Raw genomic sequence first — 15659 nt, 5'->3', positions numbered from 1 at the left:
GCTATATACACATATATCTATTATTCCCATGAACAGTATATACAGAGTTACAGAGCAAGGGGACAGAACCTGGAGAATAAATAACAGCAAGTGGGGGACTGTAGTGATAACAAGGTGCAAATTAGTCACGATCAGGGACAGACACAGACAGAACTTTGTCAACAAAGGTGGAAATGGGCCCCTCAAGCCATGCCCAGGGCTGTGTTGTACCACTGAAGCACGGGGCTCGCTGTCCTCTGCCAGGCAGCAGGCAGTGCTGGACGGTGCAGTGCAGGTCCTGGGGGTAGGAGAAGCTGCCCCCTTCCCCATGGTAGGGAAGGGCACCTTGTCCTCATCCCACTGTAGCTCGCTTCCCCGTTAGTAACGCGTGCTCAGGCACTCCCTGCTGCAGTCTCTGCCCCTCCAGGGCTCAGGGACAGGGCAGAGGGAGCAGTAGGGTACCGGTCCTACGGCCAGCGGGGCTCCAGAAGGATAAAGTCAGGCTTGCCACCTGCTGCATGCCCCCCTGCTCCCCCCCCGGGGACCCCAGCCCCTCTGCTGCCTCACAGGCGGTGTGGGAGAGACAAGACCCCCAGCGCTGTGCCCAGCCCGTGGCAGGGGTAGGGCAAAGCCCACTCAGGGAACCTCAGCTAAAGCAAGCCCCCACTAAAGCAAGCCTGCTGTGATGTTGAGAAAGGAAGATGCTGATGGACAACAGCTACAGAAATATGGAGGGGAAAGAAGCCGGTGACAAAGGCACTGAGGCCAGCTCTCTGAAGTTGGTCCTGTCTGTCCCAGAGCAGGCTCAGCAAGGCAGAGCCCCTGCAACTGAACACCAACGCTCAACCCCAGGCAGCCAGGCTGCGGCAGAAGCCAGCACCCACCGCTGCACTACCCCAACGTGACCGCGAACTCAAAATCTTTAATCACAAACATTTGCAAAAATTCCCCAAATAAAAGCAAGTTTTTAAAAGCGTCCCTTTCATACCCTACCTGGCAGGCAGGACCCCCCCGTCCCACAGAGAGCCAGGCTGGGACCCAGGTAAAAGTTAACCCTATGGCAGGGGAGGCTGTGAGCACGGGGGGAGCTGCGTAACCCTGCCCGAACAGCGACTCACTACGACTACGAGCAGCTGGAGCTGGGCAGGCAGCAACTCAGCAGAAGGTATTGGTGGTGGTGGAGTTCAGGACGCGGGAGCTACTGTCAGACCTGGAAGCCTTTGAAAGTTCGCGCTGTGGAAACAAGAAGCGGGAGATGGGGATGAGGAGACAGGGGGGCAGCTGTGCAGAGGGCAACAGCAACAGAGCTGTGGCTTTGTGGGAAAGCAGGATCGGCTCTGGGGCAGCGAGGAGGGCAGGCCAGGCTGCTCCTGCTTGTTTGCTTGGGCTCCCACCCCCTCTTGCTTCAGAAGAGGGCAGGAAAGTGTTAGCACCAGTATCAGAGAGAGAACCGGGAGTCCTCAGTCTCCCAGAAGCAGGAGTACCTGTTGCCCAACCAGCCCCGGGCTGGGAGCCACATCCCTCACTCCTGCGGCAGGCCGGCTGTCCTGGGAAGCGGGAGGACAGGGACAGCCGCACCCAGCTGCCGCAGGACAGGAACACCCAGCGGGAACCTGCCTCCATCACAAACCCGCACCCCCGCTGCCCCGAGGCCATGTGCCAGCCTGGGATCACAGGGAAATCCTCAGCACAGCCCCGGGGGCACGCAGGGCCCTGCGCACGCCGCAAGGAAGAGATGTGCCTGGCTTTTGAGCGTCAGATGTTAAAGCTCGGGCTCAGCCCAGCCCAGCGGAAGGGCAGGGGCTGCTACGGACCTCCCCACCAGCCAGAGCACAGCCCTGTCCATCGGCAGCTGGGGCAGCTCCCCAGCCCCTGCTCACCCAGCCAGAAAGGTGGGACAGATGCCGGGGTCCCTTAGCAGGCTCGGCCTGGGGGGGGGGGGACACACACGACAGCAAGCAGCGTCCTACGTGAGTGTGTGCCTGATGAGTCCACGCAGGCAGTGGGAAAAGGCTTCCCCCCCCCACCCGGGGGGTCAGGAGACCCTCCCTCCCCTCTCCCACTGACCGGGTTTGGACAGCGACAGAGCGCTGCTGCTGCCAGCTGCCCAGGCCACCGAGCTGCAGCCCCTCGGAGAGGCTGGGGGGCATCATCACCCCAGAACACACTGCAACAAGTGACTCGGACCTGCGGGGCAGGGCTGAGGCTTCGCTCAAGCCGCTGGAGACAGACCCCCCCCACCCCAGGAGAGCAGCTGCATCACCACAGCGGGGCCGTTCTGGGGGCCTGGCCCCCAACATCAGTGTTCCTTGTGTGTTTGTGTCAGGGCCCCTGCGTGACATCAGCAGTGCTTGGCCTCAGCCAGCAAACCTCAATTTTAAGTTCTCAGTGTAGAACCAACTGATCTGCTGCCACGGGCGCTGGCAGGAACAGCCGCTCTGCGCGGGGATGTGGGGGGCTGTGCAGAGCTGAGCCCGTTGGGGTGCTCTGGGGGGGAGCACGGCCCCTGCACTGCCCAGCAAGGGGAGGTGGGTTTAGAAGAGGTGAATTACCGCAAACTCAGAATAGGTGCTGGCAACAGAATTAACGCTGTGGTTACGCTGGGCAGGGGCTGTGGGGGTGCACCCACCGCTCAGGGTGGTTCCGTTCAGCTGGGACATGTTCTCCTTGTTCCGCTCCCTGTGTCCAGGACGGGAGGGCTTCGCAGCCGTGCGGCTGGGGGTCCGAGCCTGGCCAAACTGCGGGAAAAAACAACAGTTAGATGGGACACAAGAGTCAAGTAGAGCTGTGCTAGCTTCAGTGCCTGTCGCTCTGTGGTGCCAGAGCCATTTCAAGCTCCAGGAGCCCTCCCTGGTCTAGGGCTCAGTTCTGATCCCAGAACCATACAGTGGCACGCCCACGTTTTGAAGGTTCCCCCAAACTGCAGGCTCAGCAGAACAGAGGTATGCTACAGAACTGGGCTGGAGGAAGATTTCCTGAATGCTGCTACAACCCTCCTCCTCTTCCTCCCTCAGGTTCCAGAAATAACCCACCAGGATCACAGCAGCCCAACACAGCAGGCTACGGACAAAGAGAAGCTCTGCACCCCAGGAGCCTGGCGGGGGGGGGCAGCGATGCACAGTGTGACACAGAGCTCACCCTCCTCCTCCCCAGCCCGCCCTGCTGGGCAGGGACTCTGGAAAGCTCCTCACCTTCCCTCCGGAAGGCGGCAACCGGGACGTCGGTGAGTGGTAGATGGTTCCCCCAAAAGCCGAACGAACGGTGCTGTTGGGTGTGGCACTGGAGATGGAAGTGCCATTGAGCTGAGGGGACAGCAGAGCACACGTCACATGGGGAGGAAACCGGTGGCTGCACAGAGCCTTCTGCGAGCCTTCTGCCTCCAGAGCACCACAGGGCAACAGGCTTGATCATCCCCAGGGAGAGCAGAGATGCCCACAGCCCAAGCCCTTTCCCTGCTTCCACTACGTTGCCGCAGCACCGCCGCGTGGGACCGCGGCCAGCCCAAGGCAAGGCAGGGCCTTCGCCTCACGACAGCGCTCAGCTCCCAGCAGTGTCCCAAGCACATCTACGCTGCTCTGCACAGACAGTTTACCTTCCTTACTTTGCCAGGCGTGTGGGGGCCGAGCACCCGCCGCTTGATGGGTGTCCGCGGGGTGCTTCCATACATCATCTCCGTCTCAATCTGGCGGCTTTTCTTCAGGTGCTGCGTGAGAAATCTGCACTTACCAACCCGAGCGGAGGAGCAGCGCAGAGCCGGCCGCACAGAGCTGCGGAGCACCCGCTTGCCACCTGCTGCTGGGAACGGCAGACTTGTGCCAGCAGGCAATACCCCACGGGCAGCCTGTGGCACGGCCAAGCAGCAGGCATCCCAGCAAAGATTTACAGATATCCAGAGCCAAGCTGCAGTTCTGGCACAGCCAGAGCCCTGGGCAGCGGCTGGGGCAGCTCCCCCCACCCCTTCAATGCAGCAGAGGCTCCTCCAGGCCAGGAGGCCACACAGTCGGCTTCGCACTCACCCGCTCCTGTTTTTCCTTCTCTTTCTCCAGGCGGTACAGCTGCCACTGCTCCGTCACATACTCCATGAACTGCTGCCCCTTCACCAGGAAGGCCCCTTCATGCTCCTGCTCCCAGGCCTGGACCCTGCTCTCCAGCTCCTCCTGCAGCTGGTGAGGACACAAGGGCAGTGTAGAGAGGCTGCCCTGCTCAACGTGGGCACCTCCGTGCCCAGACATGTCCCTGGCTGGCTCCAAGTGCTGCGCTTCTCCTTGGTCAGCGCTACACAGGCCTATCTGGGACTACTGCTGCTTCTCCAGGACTGAACCTACCTTGGAAAGCGTCTTCTGCAGCTTTGCTCGCTGCTTCTCTTCTTTCAGCAGGTTCCCCCCACGGTTGGCGAAGCGACTTGGGTCGGTCGCTTTCCTCTAGTGCGGAAGGGAGGTCAGCAGACACCCAAACACGCCCCGACACCCTCCCTAGGACACAGGCCCTGAAGGAAACCATCCCTGCTGCACAGCCCCCCCATCACAAACCATACCAGTGCTCCAGATACAGCACCCCATCCCCTCACCAACCCCCCCATGCTTTCCTAGTGCCTCCCTGGTCTTTCCTGACCGCACTCTGCGGATGGGAGCGGAGGCGCACGCTGCTCGGTGACCCAGTGCTGCGCCAGGCAGAGCACATTCCTGCCCGGACAATACCTCCAGCTCCAGGAACAGCTTCCAGTTCTCCTCCCATTTCTGGACAGCCTCAAACAGATCTTTGTGTGTTTCATAGTAGCTCTTCATCTTCCCCACCTCAGCATCATGGAGCTCGAGCAGGGTCTCTGTATAGTCCTCTGGAGAGGATACAGCAGCACATTCAGGAGGCAACCGGGATCCCCACACCTCTGCGAGCCGAGGGCAGCCCTTCCCGGCAGCCTGCAGCTCCCATGGGGGGGAGTCAATCAGTAGGAAGAGCCAGCACCCACCATCGTAATAGGGGCTGAAGCCTTCCCTCTGCTCCTGACTGTAGAAGCACTTGTCCCAGTAGTCAGCCAGCTCTGCCCGGATTGCCTGAATCACAGATTTCATGTTCTGCAGCTTCAGCTCCTCCAGACGGTCCACTTCCAACTGCAGCTGCAGACAAGACGAGAGCACAGACACAGAGAAGACAGTGTGAGAAGAAGAGAAGCAGAAGAGGATTTATCCTCTGCATAAACCGCTTTCTAAGATGAGGCAGCTGCCAGCACCAACTCCCAGCTCCTCCACCCGCAAGGGCAGGATCTGGCCTGCTCACCTTGCACTTGACTGCTGGAAGCAGCTCCTCCGCTCTGTCCGAGTGGACAGGAGTGTGAGACCCAGAGCTGCTGCTCCCCAGCCCTCCCCCTCCATGGGCACAGGAGGGTACTTACAGCTTTCCTGGTTTTGGCTCTGCACCCAGCCACGTGCACCGCAGAAGACTCTCTCTCCTCCCCAGGAATCTGCAGCCTTTCCCAAAGCGCAACGATTCTGGAGCGCAGCTCTGTGCACACGGCTTCGTTCAGGGATCGCCGGGCTTCCAGCTACAGGAGAGCAGAGGGTCAGTGCCAGTGCAGCCTGGCCCCGAAGGGCACAAGCAGGCTGTACCGCACCTAGCAAAGCCACCCGCTCATCTCCTGAGATTGCCTTGCAAAAGCTCCTGAAAAGACGTTCTAACACACAGGCTCGCTGGAAACTGAGCAGTCACTCTTGATGTTGCAGTGCCAACTGCTGCCAGGACCCATCAACAGCCTCTGCAGCCCCTTAAGTGACAGCAAGCAGCACTGCCTCAGCGTGCCAACATACCTGCTGTAGCAGGTTGTGGAGGGCAGCAATGTTGTCCTCAGACAAACAGAAGGCTTCCTCGTCCTCGCACACCACGTCCTGCTCAAAGCTTGTGTCCGGAGTGTGGTCCAGCTCCTCCATGAGGAGGATGATTTGCCGCTTGCTGCTGACAAACTCTTCTCGCCTTTGCTCCTGGAGGTGACGAGCAGCGTTAGACACCAGCGAGCGCGTGGCGTGCCACCCTCAGCGAGATTCTCGCCCCGATCCTCACCCCATCTCCACTTACCTTCTTGGCGGTCAGGGAGGCCAAGTGGCGCCTGTAGCGATCCAGGTCCTCCAGGCTGGGCACAGCGTTGCTGTCGATGCAGAACGGGGTTGTGCAGAGGATGTCGCACAAGTCCCGATCTTGTTCTTGCAGGGTTTTCAGCTCCTGCTTCCTGTCTCTTTTCTGCTTTAACATCACTTCCACGCGGGTGCGCAAATTCTTCTCCATCTGCAGAATGGTACTTTCTTCCTCTGCCTAGAAGAGTCCAGAAATCAGCTCTCTTCTCCACAACTCTCACAGACCTGACTCTCATATTTAAGGCCTGGGACACAAGCCCTGGTTCTGAGCAAGACCTTCCCCGGGAAGGTGCAAACACAGCAGCAAGACGCAGAACGAGATGCTGCGAAACACCCGGCCTCCTCACAACCGTCTCCCAATCTGTGAGAAGCCACAAAGCCTTCAGCTCTACCAAGTGTCAGGAAAAGGGGGTTTGAGCAGGCGTTTGCCTTGTGAGCTCTGATCTCACCGAGATGCTGGGGCAGAGGCCAGGCAGCAGAAGACTAGCAGGATCCTAGGAGCGAAACGCAATACCTTACCTGAAAGGGGTCCAGCTGGAGCTCCCTGCAGAGAGTGTCAAGCTCCTTCCGACACAAGGCAATGCTCTTCAAGAGACGCTCCTTCAGGCTCTCCTCCTCCGCAACCATCATGTCCAGGAGACTCTGCAGCGCAGGTGTGGTTAGAGAGGCAGGCCACGGGGATGGAGAGCGAGAAGGAAACGTGCAGGGGGACTGGGCAGGCCCGTGAGACACAGCTAGAGAACTACCGCAAAGAACGGGCCAGGGAAGGGGCAGGCAGCGTGGGGCAGGGGCACAGCGATATCCCCGAGGGCTCCCGACCCAAGCAGGGACCTCCGGGTGCTCCCGCCACACCTGGCCCGGTACACGCAGCCTGGCCCGGGGCCCCGAGAGCGCTTCTGGGCGAGCTGACACCGAGCTGCCCGGGCCCGGGGGGGGGGGGGGGGGGGGTGTCGCTGCAGCCACAGGCCCAGCGGTGACCGAGCGCGGAGCCCGACAGCCGGCCCGGGGCCCCCCGGCCGCTCCTCACCTTGATGTGCTTCTTGACGACGTCGGTGCGCTCCAGGCGCTGCTCCTCGGGGATGCCGATCTCCTCCCAGATGTCCCGCAGCGCCGCCATGGCTCGGTTCAGGCACGACACGGCCTCGGCCGCCAGCACCTCACTGAGGGCACCGGGGGCCGCCGGCCGTCAGCAGCCGCCACCGCCGGGCCGGGGCCGCCCGCCTCCCCCCGCACCCCGGCCCGCGGCCCCCGCCTTCGGCCCGTCCCCCCGGTGCCGCCCGTCCCCCCAGTGCCCCCGGTGCCCCCCGTACCCCCGGTGCCCCCCGTACCCCCGCACCTCTTCCTCATGGCGACCGCTCCGCTCTGCGCCCACCGCCCGCTCCGCCGATTCAAACTCGCCTCCCGGACGCGCTCATTGGCTGCCGCAAGCGACCGCGTCACCGCGGGCCCCACCCACAACCGCCGCTCGGGCCGCGCCCTACTCTGCCGGCCTTCCCTTCCTATCCGCCGCTGCGCGGCCGGCCCCGCCCCAAGCTCGCCGCCAGCCAATGGCGGCGAAAAGCCTTCGGGGCTTCTAACCAATCACAAGCGAGACCGGCACCGCCGTGTCGTCACACGTAACGGCACTCCGCCGCGAAGCGGTGGGCGCGCGCTCGGCATTTGACAGCAACCACGTGACATCGCGCGGCAGCGCCCCCCCATCCCGGGCGGCGTCTGAGCGCCACCGCGCATGCGCCGCCCCCCCCCGGGTTCCCCCCGGGTCCCATCGCCCCCCCGCCCCGGGTCCCCCCCCCGGGTCCCCCCCGGGTCCCATCGCCCCCCCGCCCCGGGTCCCCCCGGTCCCATCGCCGCCCCCCCCCCCCCTTCCCCGGGTCCCCCCCGGCCCCCATCGCCCCCCCGGGCTTCGCCAGAGCCAGATCCGTGCCGGGAGAGGTGTTTATTGGCGCGGAGGGCGGCAGGGCCGGGCCTCACGCCTTGGCCTCGGTCATGGCCTCCATCAGGCGGGCGCTGTTGGTGATGGCCGTGGTCAGGAAGATGAACTTGAACCCTGGGGGAGAGGCCCCGCCAGTGCCCCGCCAGCACCCGGCCCGGCCCCAGCCGAGGGCAAGGCTGTGCCCTGGGAGGGCCCAGGACCTCCCCCCGGCCCTGCCCGGGGCCTTCACCCACCGCTGGCACTGCACAGCCGCTCCCGGGCAGGGGGCACCCCCCCCGGGGCTCCTACCTCTCTCCTTGCCCAGGAACCGAAGGGCAGCGATTTCGGAGAAGCTGCAGCCCCCCAGGAAGACGGCGAGGACGACGCGCTGGGACTCCCAGGCAGGATTGTCCTCCGCGGCGCTGTCTGGAGCGGGCAGGGCGCTGTGGGACACGCCGGCCCCAGGAACACCCACCCCCAGCCCGGCGCTGGCGCTACCTGAGACCAAAAACTCGTTGCCGTTGAGCAGCCGCACGACCTCCTCCAGGCCCAGCCAGCCCCGGCGCTCCAGCACCTGAGGGACAGGACGGGTGTCAGGCTCAGGCCCAGCGGGAGGGAGGCACCGAGCAGCGGACAAACGCTGCCCGCCCCAGCCCCACGCAGAGGGACCCCCGCAGCGAGGCCGGGGCTCGGGGGGACGCGCGTGGTGCTCCCCCACGGCAGGCGGCCTCACCTGCTCGATGATCTTGCAGCTCAGGGGGACGTAGGCCCCGCTGAAAACATAAGCCATGTCCCGAGGCATTTTCAGGTCGTACTCTCCGTCCACCCGGGGGATCTGCAGAGACGTGCGACACTCGGGGTACAGGACCAGCCTGCTCGGGGCTTCACCGACCCCCACAGAGGTGTGGGCAGATGAGAGGGGACAGATGCGCAGAGCAAGGCTCTGCCCCACCGCCCCAGGGCTGGCAAACACACGGCCCGGGCGGTCTGTACATCGGAGGGCTGGGGATGGAAGCGTCGCTTCTCCTTCACCCCAGGACAGAGGCCGCAGAGCTGCCCCCCCCCAGTGCCAGGCAGCTGCACGCAGCCAGCGCCGCTGCTGGAGCGGGGCCGGAGCGTTCGCAGGGGGCAAGACGAGCCCTGGCATGGCCAGAGCACCCAGCCCGCCACCGTGCCAACAGGGCCCAGTCAGGGCAGACTGGGAAGCCCGCAGTGACCCCCCGGTCCAGGGGAGAAGCCCCTGCGCTGCCTGGAGTGGCAGCAGTGGCTCTGGCCCCGTAGAGTGTGTGTCCCTGGGGGTGCTGAGCCTGGAGAGCTGGGCACAGGCACAGACTGACCAGAGCTCCTCTGGCAACAGCGGGCACCTGGGCAGCGTGGCAGGCCAGCAGCCCCACGAGGACATACCAACCCCAGCTTCTTGCTTATGGCTCGAAAATTGCTCTTCCTGGCCAAAGAATTGAACGCGTCCGTGATCTTTCCTGGAAAAGATGATGAGGAACAGCTCAGACCCTCTGGATTGATTGCAGCTGCAGGCTGGGCAGAGGGATGTGCAGAGCTGCCGGCTCTAGGAGAGACCTGGCAGCGGTGCCTGCCAGCCCTGCTGCCCGTGCAGGCAGAGCCCACGGCCCTGTCTGTAGCACCATCTCTGGGGACGTGCTCTGTGCCCGCAGTGTCCCCGTTTGCCACGTGCTCCCCACGGGGCAGGTCTCCGTGCCAGGGCTCCCCACAGCCCAGGCTCCCAGGGGACTCGTGGGGCCGGCGCTCACCTGCAGCTCGGTCCGTCACCAGCTTGCTGACTTTGCTCTCCACAGCAGTCAGGGTCTCCCCAGCCGACTGCTCGGTCAGCAGCCCGATGCGCTTGAGGTTGTGGAAGGTCAGCAAGTGCTCAGGCCCGTAGCTCTGGGGAGGGGGGCAGCCGGATCAGCGCAGAGCCCCAGCTGCAAGCACGGGAAGGCGGCAGGGTGCCACCTCTGTGGGGAGGCTGCTTAGGGCAACCCAGCAGGCAAAGGGCAGGGGCAGGCAGAGCTCAGGGCTGGTGCTGAGCCCGTGGAGGCAGGAGCTGTCCTGCAGAGACAGCCTGAGTGTCCTGCCCAGCGTGTCTCGTGGGGAGTGGCAGGCAGGGAGGGGAAGCCCTGTCCAGCGCAGCGCGCTCACCTGCAGGTACTGGGTTTTCAGGGAGCGGTAGTCTTTGGGGATGAGACCTGCGGGGACCACCACAGTGAGCTCTGCCCAAGGCTGGGGGGCCCCAGTTGGTCTCTCCCTGCCCAGCGCAGACAGACACCTCACCGTTCTCCGTGATGGACAGGAGGCACATCAGGCGCAGGCTCTCGATGGGGGACACCTGCATGGGAGCAGGCGGTGAGCTGCCTGCAGCCCCCGCAGCCCCGTAGCGGGACAGGGCGGCCAGAGCAGCCAGCCCCCTGGGCTTGGACAGGGCGGCCAGAGCAGCCAGCCCCCCGGGCTTGGCGCGGGTCTCACCTGCCGGTCAATGTGCTCCTCTATGAAGCTGGTGCTCTCGCGGATGTCGAAGCCCTCCAGCAGAGCTATGGCAGGGAAGGGGTGGCGTGACTTCACCACCCCAGGGCTCTCGCCAGCTAACTGAGACAGGCTCAGCCTCCCTCCATAAGCCCCTGGAATGGGGCAGGCTCGTGATGCTGGGCCTCCCACCCCACCAGGCACCAGCCCTCTGAGGATGCAGCCTGACCCTATTTAGGGCCTCGAGATCCAGTGCAGTACAGAGGGTCCAGAAGGACTGTGGTCATGCAGGGGGCACCCACATGTGAGGCTGCCCAGGACCTGGGGGGGGGAGGCGAGGACTAGGATGGGGGTAGCAACAGTTGGGACAGGGAACAGCACTCACAGTGTTCAGCCTTGATCATCTCCTGGAAGTCCTGCTTGGTTTTCTTTTTCATGATGGACTCACAGGCACCAATATCTGCACAGCCAAGAGAGACGCCACTGTGGAGGAGTAACAGGCTCTGCAGAGCGCTTGTCCCCCAGCCCCACCACGGCCACCTGCACATACTGACAGCCTCTGCTACCCTGCTCCGCTCAGATCCTCTGCCCTCCTGGGGACTAGCAGGGCCCTTTGCCCCCCACTTCCCCCAGGAACCCGGGCAGCTGCTGCACAGCCGAGGGCCCCTCCCTCCCCGCCGGCCCGGCCCCTACGCAGGCTCAGCAGGCGATGCTCTTGCTTTAGTCCCTTCAGTTCCTGGGAGACAAAGTTCTTCATTTGCTTGATGTCCATGCTGCGGCGGCGCTGCAGAAGAAAGAGCAGGCAGGGAGGTGACCCGACTGCGGAGGGACGGCACTGCAGGCATCCCGCACACTGGGGCAATACGCACGTCGTACTGTGCCTGCAGGTTACGTGACTTCTGGCTCAGGAAGCCAAACACGCTGGAGAAGTGCTCATTCCGAATCTGGCTGAAGACCTGCAGAGAGCACCGTAGCAGCGAGCGCCCTGCGCTCCCGTGTCAGCACAGCGCCCGCCCAGCGACAGCGCCCAGCACCGCAGCACCCAGAGCTGCCGCTTGCCAGTGGCCTCAACAGCGAGACGAGGCGGTATTCCTGCCAGGGTGGTCAGTGCCCGAAAACACCGACTGCCCGGCACGACATGCCCCTGCGCACAGGGACTCTGCCCGTTACGGAAGCCGAGCTGCGTCTGCAAGACCACGTTTCTTTGGTCTCTGTGCCCCGACTCATCCCAAACTGTGCTCTGAGGGCCAGCAGCACCCGGCCGCTCTCTGCTCGGCTCCTTCTGGAGCACGGGGGGGGGACCCACTTCCCCCGAGGCACACGAGCAGGACTCACTTTATCCTGGGCATTGAGCAGCACCTTAATACTCTTGTCAGAAGAGGTGACGTCTGGCCCAAAATCCACGCTCCCTGCAGAGAAGGATGAAGAGCTGCTTTGCCCCAGCAGTAGCAACATCCCTGCACGTGCCAGTGCTGCTGCAAAAGGCACCGGAGACAGGCGATGCCCGCCCAGCCGCTCAGTCAGACCGAGGGCTGTCCTCGTGGACAGCCTCCAGCAGCACCCCACACCGGGATGGTCCCCACGTCGCACCCTTCGGCTGCAGCACACAGGGCACAAACCCCGGAGACTCTTGCTACGCTGCCCCTGGCGACCTACCACACTTGATGCGGAAAGTGTCGTCCACCAGCCCCTCGTACACCACCTGGGAGCACAGTGCCGTCACGTAGTCCGTGTCTGCAAGGAGAGATGGTGCCCAGGCTGTCCTCCCGCTCCTCGTGCCTCCCCTGCCTGTCCTCACCGCCCACCACGGCCAGCCACCCCGTGCCTCCTGCTGCTCCCTGCAGCCGGCACAGGCTCTCCCTGCCCCATTTGCCAGATTCTTCTCCAGGCGAACTGCCAGCCCAAACTGCTCCTCATCAGCCGTCCCTTGCCCGCTGTCCCCCTTGCTCTAGCCTACCTCTGTCCATAAGGAAGATGTTGCCAATCTCGGGCTTCCTGCCCTGGCCATCGCCCTCGCTCTCCTCCTCCAGCTCTCGCCACAGCTCGTAGCTCATCTGTGATGGGCAGAGTGTGCCAGGGCCCGGGGAGCAGCCCCAGGCTCCCTCCGAGGCCCGCAGCCTGCCCCAGCACCAGCCCCTCGCGTGCCGCTGTGGTGTGCCAGCCAGGACATGGGCCGAGGTGGTCCACAGGGGTGACCCGATGCCCCACAGCTGATAGGGTTTGATTCCCTGCAAGCTGTACCCCTTATGGGGACCAGAGGGACTTCCCCGCACGCTGGCCAAGCCTGGCAGCATGGGCCATACCTTGGCACACCTGCCAATCCCATAGGCCTTGCCGAAAGGTCCGTACAGGGAGTTCAGTAACTGCAGGGCTCGAGCCACGGAGTTGATCCAGCGGTGATCTCCCTCCTGCAGGGACCAGGAGACGTCGGGGAGCGAGCCCGGGCAGGTTGGCTAGGAAACGACTGCCGCGCCGGGGGACTCGGCCAGAGATGGGCTGGGGATGGAGAGGGCCCTGGGCTTGGCACTTCGGGGGGGAACGTGCATGGGAACATGCTGGGATGCCCTGAAGCTGCTCGGGAGGGAGCAGGGGTGAGGCCAGCATGGGGCTGCCTGCGGAGGAGGGGAGGCATCACAGCCTGTCGGAGCAGCTGCCCCCGGTAAAACCCACCCTGGGACAGCAGACAAGGGCCTGCAGCGAGAGCTGAGGGGACTGAGCAGGACGTCACGCATCAGCTCTCTGAAAAAAGCTCTTCTGTCACAAGCCCAACAGACGAGCGAGGGAAAGGCCACAACCCTGCAGGGCAGCGTCCCAGCAGCAGCGTCCCACTGACCAAGAAGTAGTCGCGAAAGAACTCGGGCAGCTCCATGCTGATGATGTCTTCATCCAGGGGAAGCAAGTAGAAGGACCATTCATCGCAGGTGACGTCTGAGTTCGGGACAGGGAAAGGTGACAGTTACCAGGCCCTCGGCAGAAACGACCCCAAGGGTCACGACAGCCCCGCAGACGGGTGTGGGGAGCAGAGGTGGGGCCTTTCCACAGGGATTCACGGTGGGACCCTCCCTGCTCCCAGAAGACAGAGGAGAGGTACCGGTGCTGCGGCACGCACGTGGCTGCCTGCAGCCAGGCTGCGGGAAACTGCAGTTCCTGCCCACGCTCCCGTCCCTGCCAGCGCAGGGATCTCAGTACGGGGATTCAACTGGGATTCTGCGGCATCAGAGCTACCGCGAGCCAGCCCTCGGGGAGGGGAAGGGGCAAGCAGCACAGCCCCACTCACCACCGAAGACTCCCTCTTCCTCCAGCACCATCTCGCAAGCGTAGAACTGGAAGAGAAGGAGAGATGTGTGGGCACAGATCTGGCAGTGGAGAAGACCAGCTCATTCCCAGGCATTGCAACATCGGATTTTAATTAAACATTTCTGGGTCAGAAACGAAGAACTTTTGGTGTCCGTAGAAGGGGTGGAAGGCATGAAAGCTGAGCAGATGCAGAGTGATGGGGTAATTGGCAGCAGAGTGTGGTCCGACTGACCTTTTGGGGGCTGAAAATAATCTTGTACTTTCTGCTCCTCCCCGACATCTTGTCAGCATTGATAATATCTGCGGACGAGAAACGTGCAGACTCTGCCAGGGCTGCCTGCCCCCAACCCAGCACAGCTCCTCTTGCAGGACGAGGCCCAGGGTCCCACGTCTCCTGGGACCCGAAATACCTCAGGCAGAAGGCAAAACCTGGGCATGGGGCCTGTCCGCCAAGGCTGCAGCCTCACCATAAAGCCCTTCTCGAACCCATCCGACACCCATAGCCCAGAGCACTGGCCTCAGCCCGCGCAGCACACAACCCTCCCCACAACAGTGCTGCCCCCCGAGCCTCAGCGTGGAGCCGAGGACTCACCCGCTGACTGACGACCAACGGCCCCTCGGCCGCCTGCACTCACCAGCGATGTACCGCATCGTCTTGATCCGCGGGCGGACGAGGAAGCAGAACCTGCCGTTGCACAGAGCGATGGAGGGAGTCAGAGGCCCCTATGCCTGGCCCTGCCCTGGGACCCGTCCGCTCCAGCGTGGACAAACTCTGAGCAGGCGGCTGGAAGTGGCGCCTCCCCCCCGCCTGCCCCCCTGCCTGGTGCTGCCTGCTCCGCCAATGCCTCTGGCCTGGCTTGGGTACGGGGCTGCCCCTGTGCCGCGGTGCCGGGGGACTCACTGGTCACTGGCGCTGAGAGCCGGACGGCTCTCCACCTTGTACAGCTTGTCCACCTCGTGCTGCTGCAGGGAGAGAGGCCGGGGCATGAGCGGGCAGGGCAGGGCAGGGTGAGCGGGCAGGGCAGCGCGGGCAGGGCAGCGCGGGCAGCACGGGCAGGGCAGTGTGAGCGGGGCAGGGCAGCGCGGGCAGGGCAGGGCAGCGCGGGGCAGTGTGAGCGGGCAGGGCAGAGCAGGGCAGCGCGGGCAGCACGGGCAGGGCAGGGTGAGCGGGGCAGGGCAGCGCGGGCAGGGCAGGGTGAGCGGGGCAAGGCAGCGCGGGCAGGGCAGGGTGAGCGGGGCAAGGCAGCGCGGGCAGGGCAGCGCGGGCAGCACGGGCAGGGCAGTGTGAGCGGGCAGGGCAGCGCGGGCAGGGCAGGGCAGCGCGGGGCAGTGTGAGCGGGCAGGGCAGCGCGGGCAGGGCAGGGCAGCGCAGGCAGCAGGCAGCCACCCACCCCAGCCCCAGCGGTACCTTCAGGATGGAGACGTTGGCGATACGGTCCAGGGGGCTCATCAGGTCGGCCTCGATGAACAGGTCCTTCTTCCCGGGTAGCTGGGGGCAGCGGGACGCGGGACCGATCCCCCTCCCGTGCCGGTACCGGGCCCCTCCCGGGCCGACCCCGACCCCTCCCCGCCCCCGGTGCGGGATCCCTCGGGGGCCCGGGCCCGGCCTCCTCCCCCCCCCCCCGCCCTCCCGGGCCGACCCCGGCCCCCGCCCCGGACCTGCTCCAGCAGGTAGATGAGCTGGTCCCGCGCCAGCCGCTTCAGGATACCGAAGTCGGGCGCCTCGGGTACGTCGCGGCGGCCGGCGAAGGCCATGGCGGGGCGGCGGGGAGCGGCGCGGAGTCCGGAACGCCCGAACGCGCCCGCGGCCCCGCCGGAACCCCGCGACGGAACGCAAGGGCGGAAGTGCCCGGCGCCATGGCAACGCGCGGAGG

General features: G+C 64.5%; 2 protein-coding genes across 6 annotated transcripts; both read right to left on the bottom strand.

Annotated features, from left to right (window-relative positions):
• Positions 1-2: 2 nt before the first annotated feature.
• PRC1 (protein regulator of cytokinesis 1) lies at positions 3-7556 on the bottom strand. 3 transcript variants are annotated; one of them, XM_075764461.1, is made up of 14 exons: positions 7438-7556; positions 7129-7261; positions 6621-6743; positions 6046-6279; positions 5781-5951; positions 5369-5518; positions 4946-5093; positions 4677-4813; positions 4305-4400; positions 3996-4142; positions 3572-3682; positions 3171-3281; positions 2532-2717; positions 3-1212 (listed from the first exon to the last, which is right to left on the bottom strand). In XM_075764461.1, the coding sequence occupies exons 1-14, from the start codon at positions 7446-7448 to the stop codon at positions 1135-1137; spliced, it is 1836 nt and encodes a 611-aa protein (XP_075620576.1). In that variant the 5' UTR covers positions 7449-7556; the 3' UTR covers positions 3-1134. The 3 variants fall into 3 exon arrangements, with proteins under 3 accessions (XP_075620576.1, XP_075620578.1, XP_075620577.1); XM_075764463.1 differs by having other exon boundaries at positions 2609-2717; XM_075764462.1 differs by having other exon boundaries at positions 3581-3682.
• A 464-nt stretch (positions 7557-8020) lies between these two features.
• VPS33B (VPS33B late endosome and lysosome associated) lies at positions 8021-15643 on the bottom strand. 3 transcript variants are annotated; one of them, XM_075764460.1, is made up of 23 exons: positions 15445-15642; positions 15194-15274; positions 14687-14748; positions 14421-14470; positions 14018-14085; positions 13766-13811; positions 13322-13416; positions 12792-12896; positions 12446-12542; positions 12145-12222; positions 11824-11897; positions 11358-11444; positions 11182-11272; positions 10874-10948; positions 10492-10556; positions 10300-10354; positions 10168-10214; positions 9780-9912; positions 9418-9491; positions 8747-8848; positions 8512-8587; positions 8323-8439; positions 8021-8108 (listed from the first exon to the last, which is right to left on the bottom strand). In XM_075764460.1, the coding sequence occupies exons 1-23, from the start codon at positions 15538-15540 to the stop codon at positions 8098-8100; spliced, it is 1785 nt and encodes a 594-aa protein (XP_075620575.1). In that variant the 5' UTR covers positions 15541-15642; the 3' UTR covers positions 8021-8097. The 3 variants fall into 3 exon arrangements, with proteins under 3 accessions (XP_075620575.1, XP_075620574.1, XP_075620573.1); XM_075764459.1 differs by having other exon boundaries at positions 8021-8148; positions 15445-15641; XM_075764458.1 differs by having other exon boundaries at positions 8021-8148; positions 8323-8587; positions 15445-15643.
• Positions 15644-15659: the final 16 nt, after the last annotated feature.

Source organism: Balearica regulorum, chromosome 12 (assembly GCF_011004875.1).
Source record: "Balearica regulorum gibbericeps isolate bBalReg1 chromosome 12, bBalReg1.pri, whole genome shotgun sequence".
NCBI classification, from domain to species: domain Eukaryota; kingdom Metazoa; phylum Chordata; class Aves; order Gruiformes; family Gruidae; genus Balearica; species Balearica regulorum.
The sequence above is the reverse complement of the archived record's forward strand: the minus strand, read 5'-3'. Positions and strand labels throughout refer to the sequence as shown.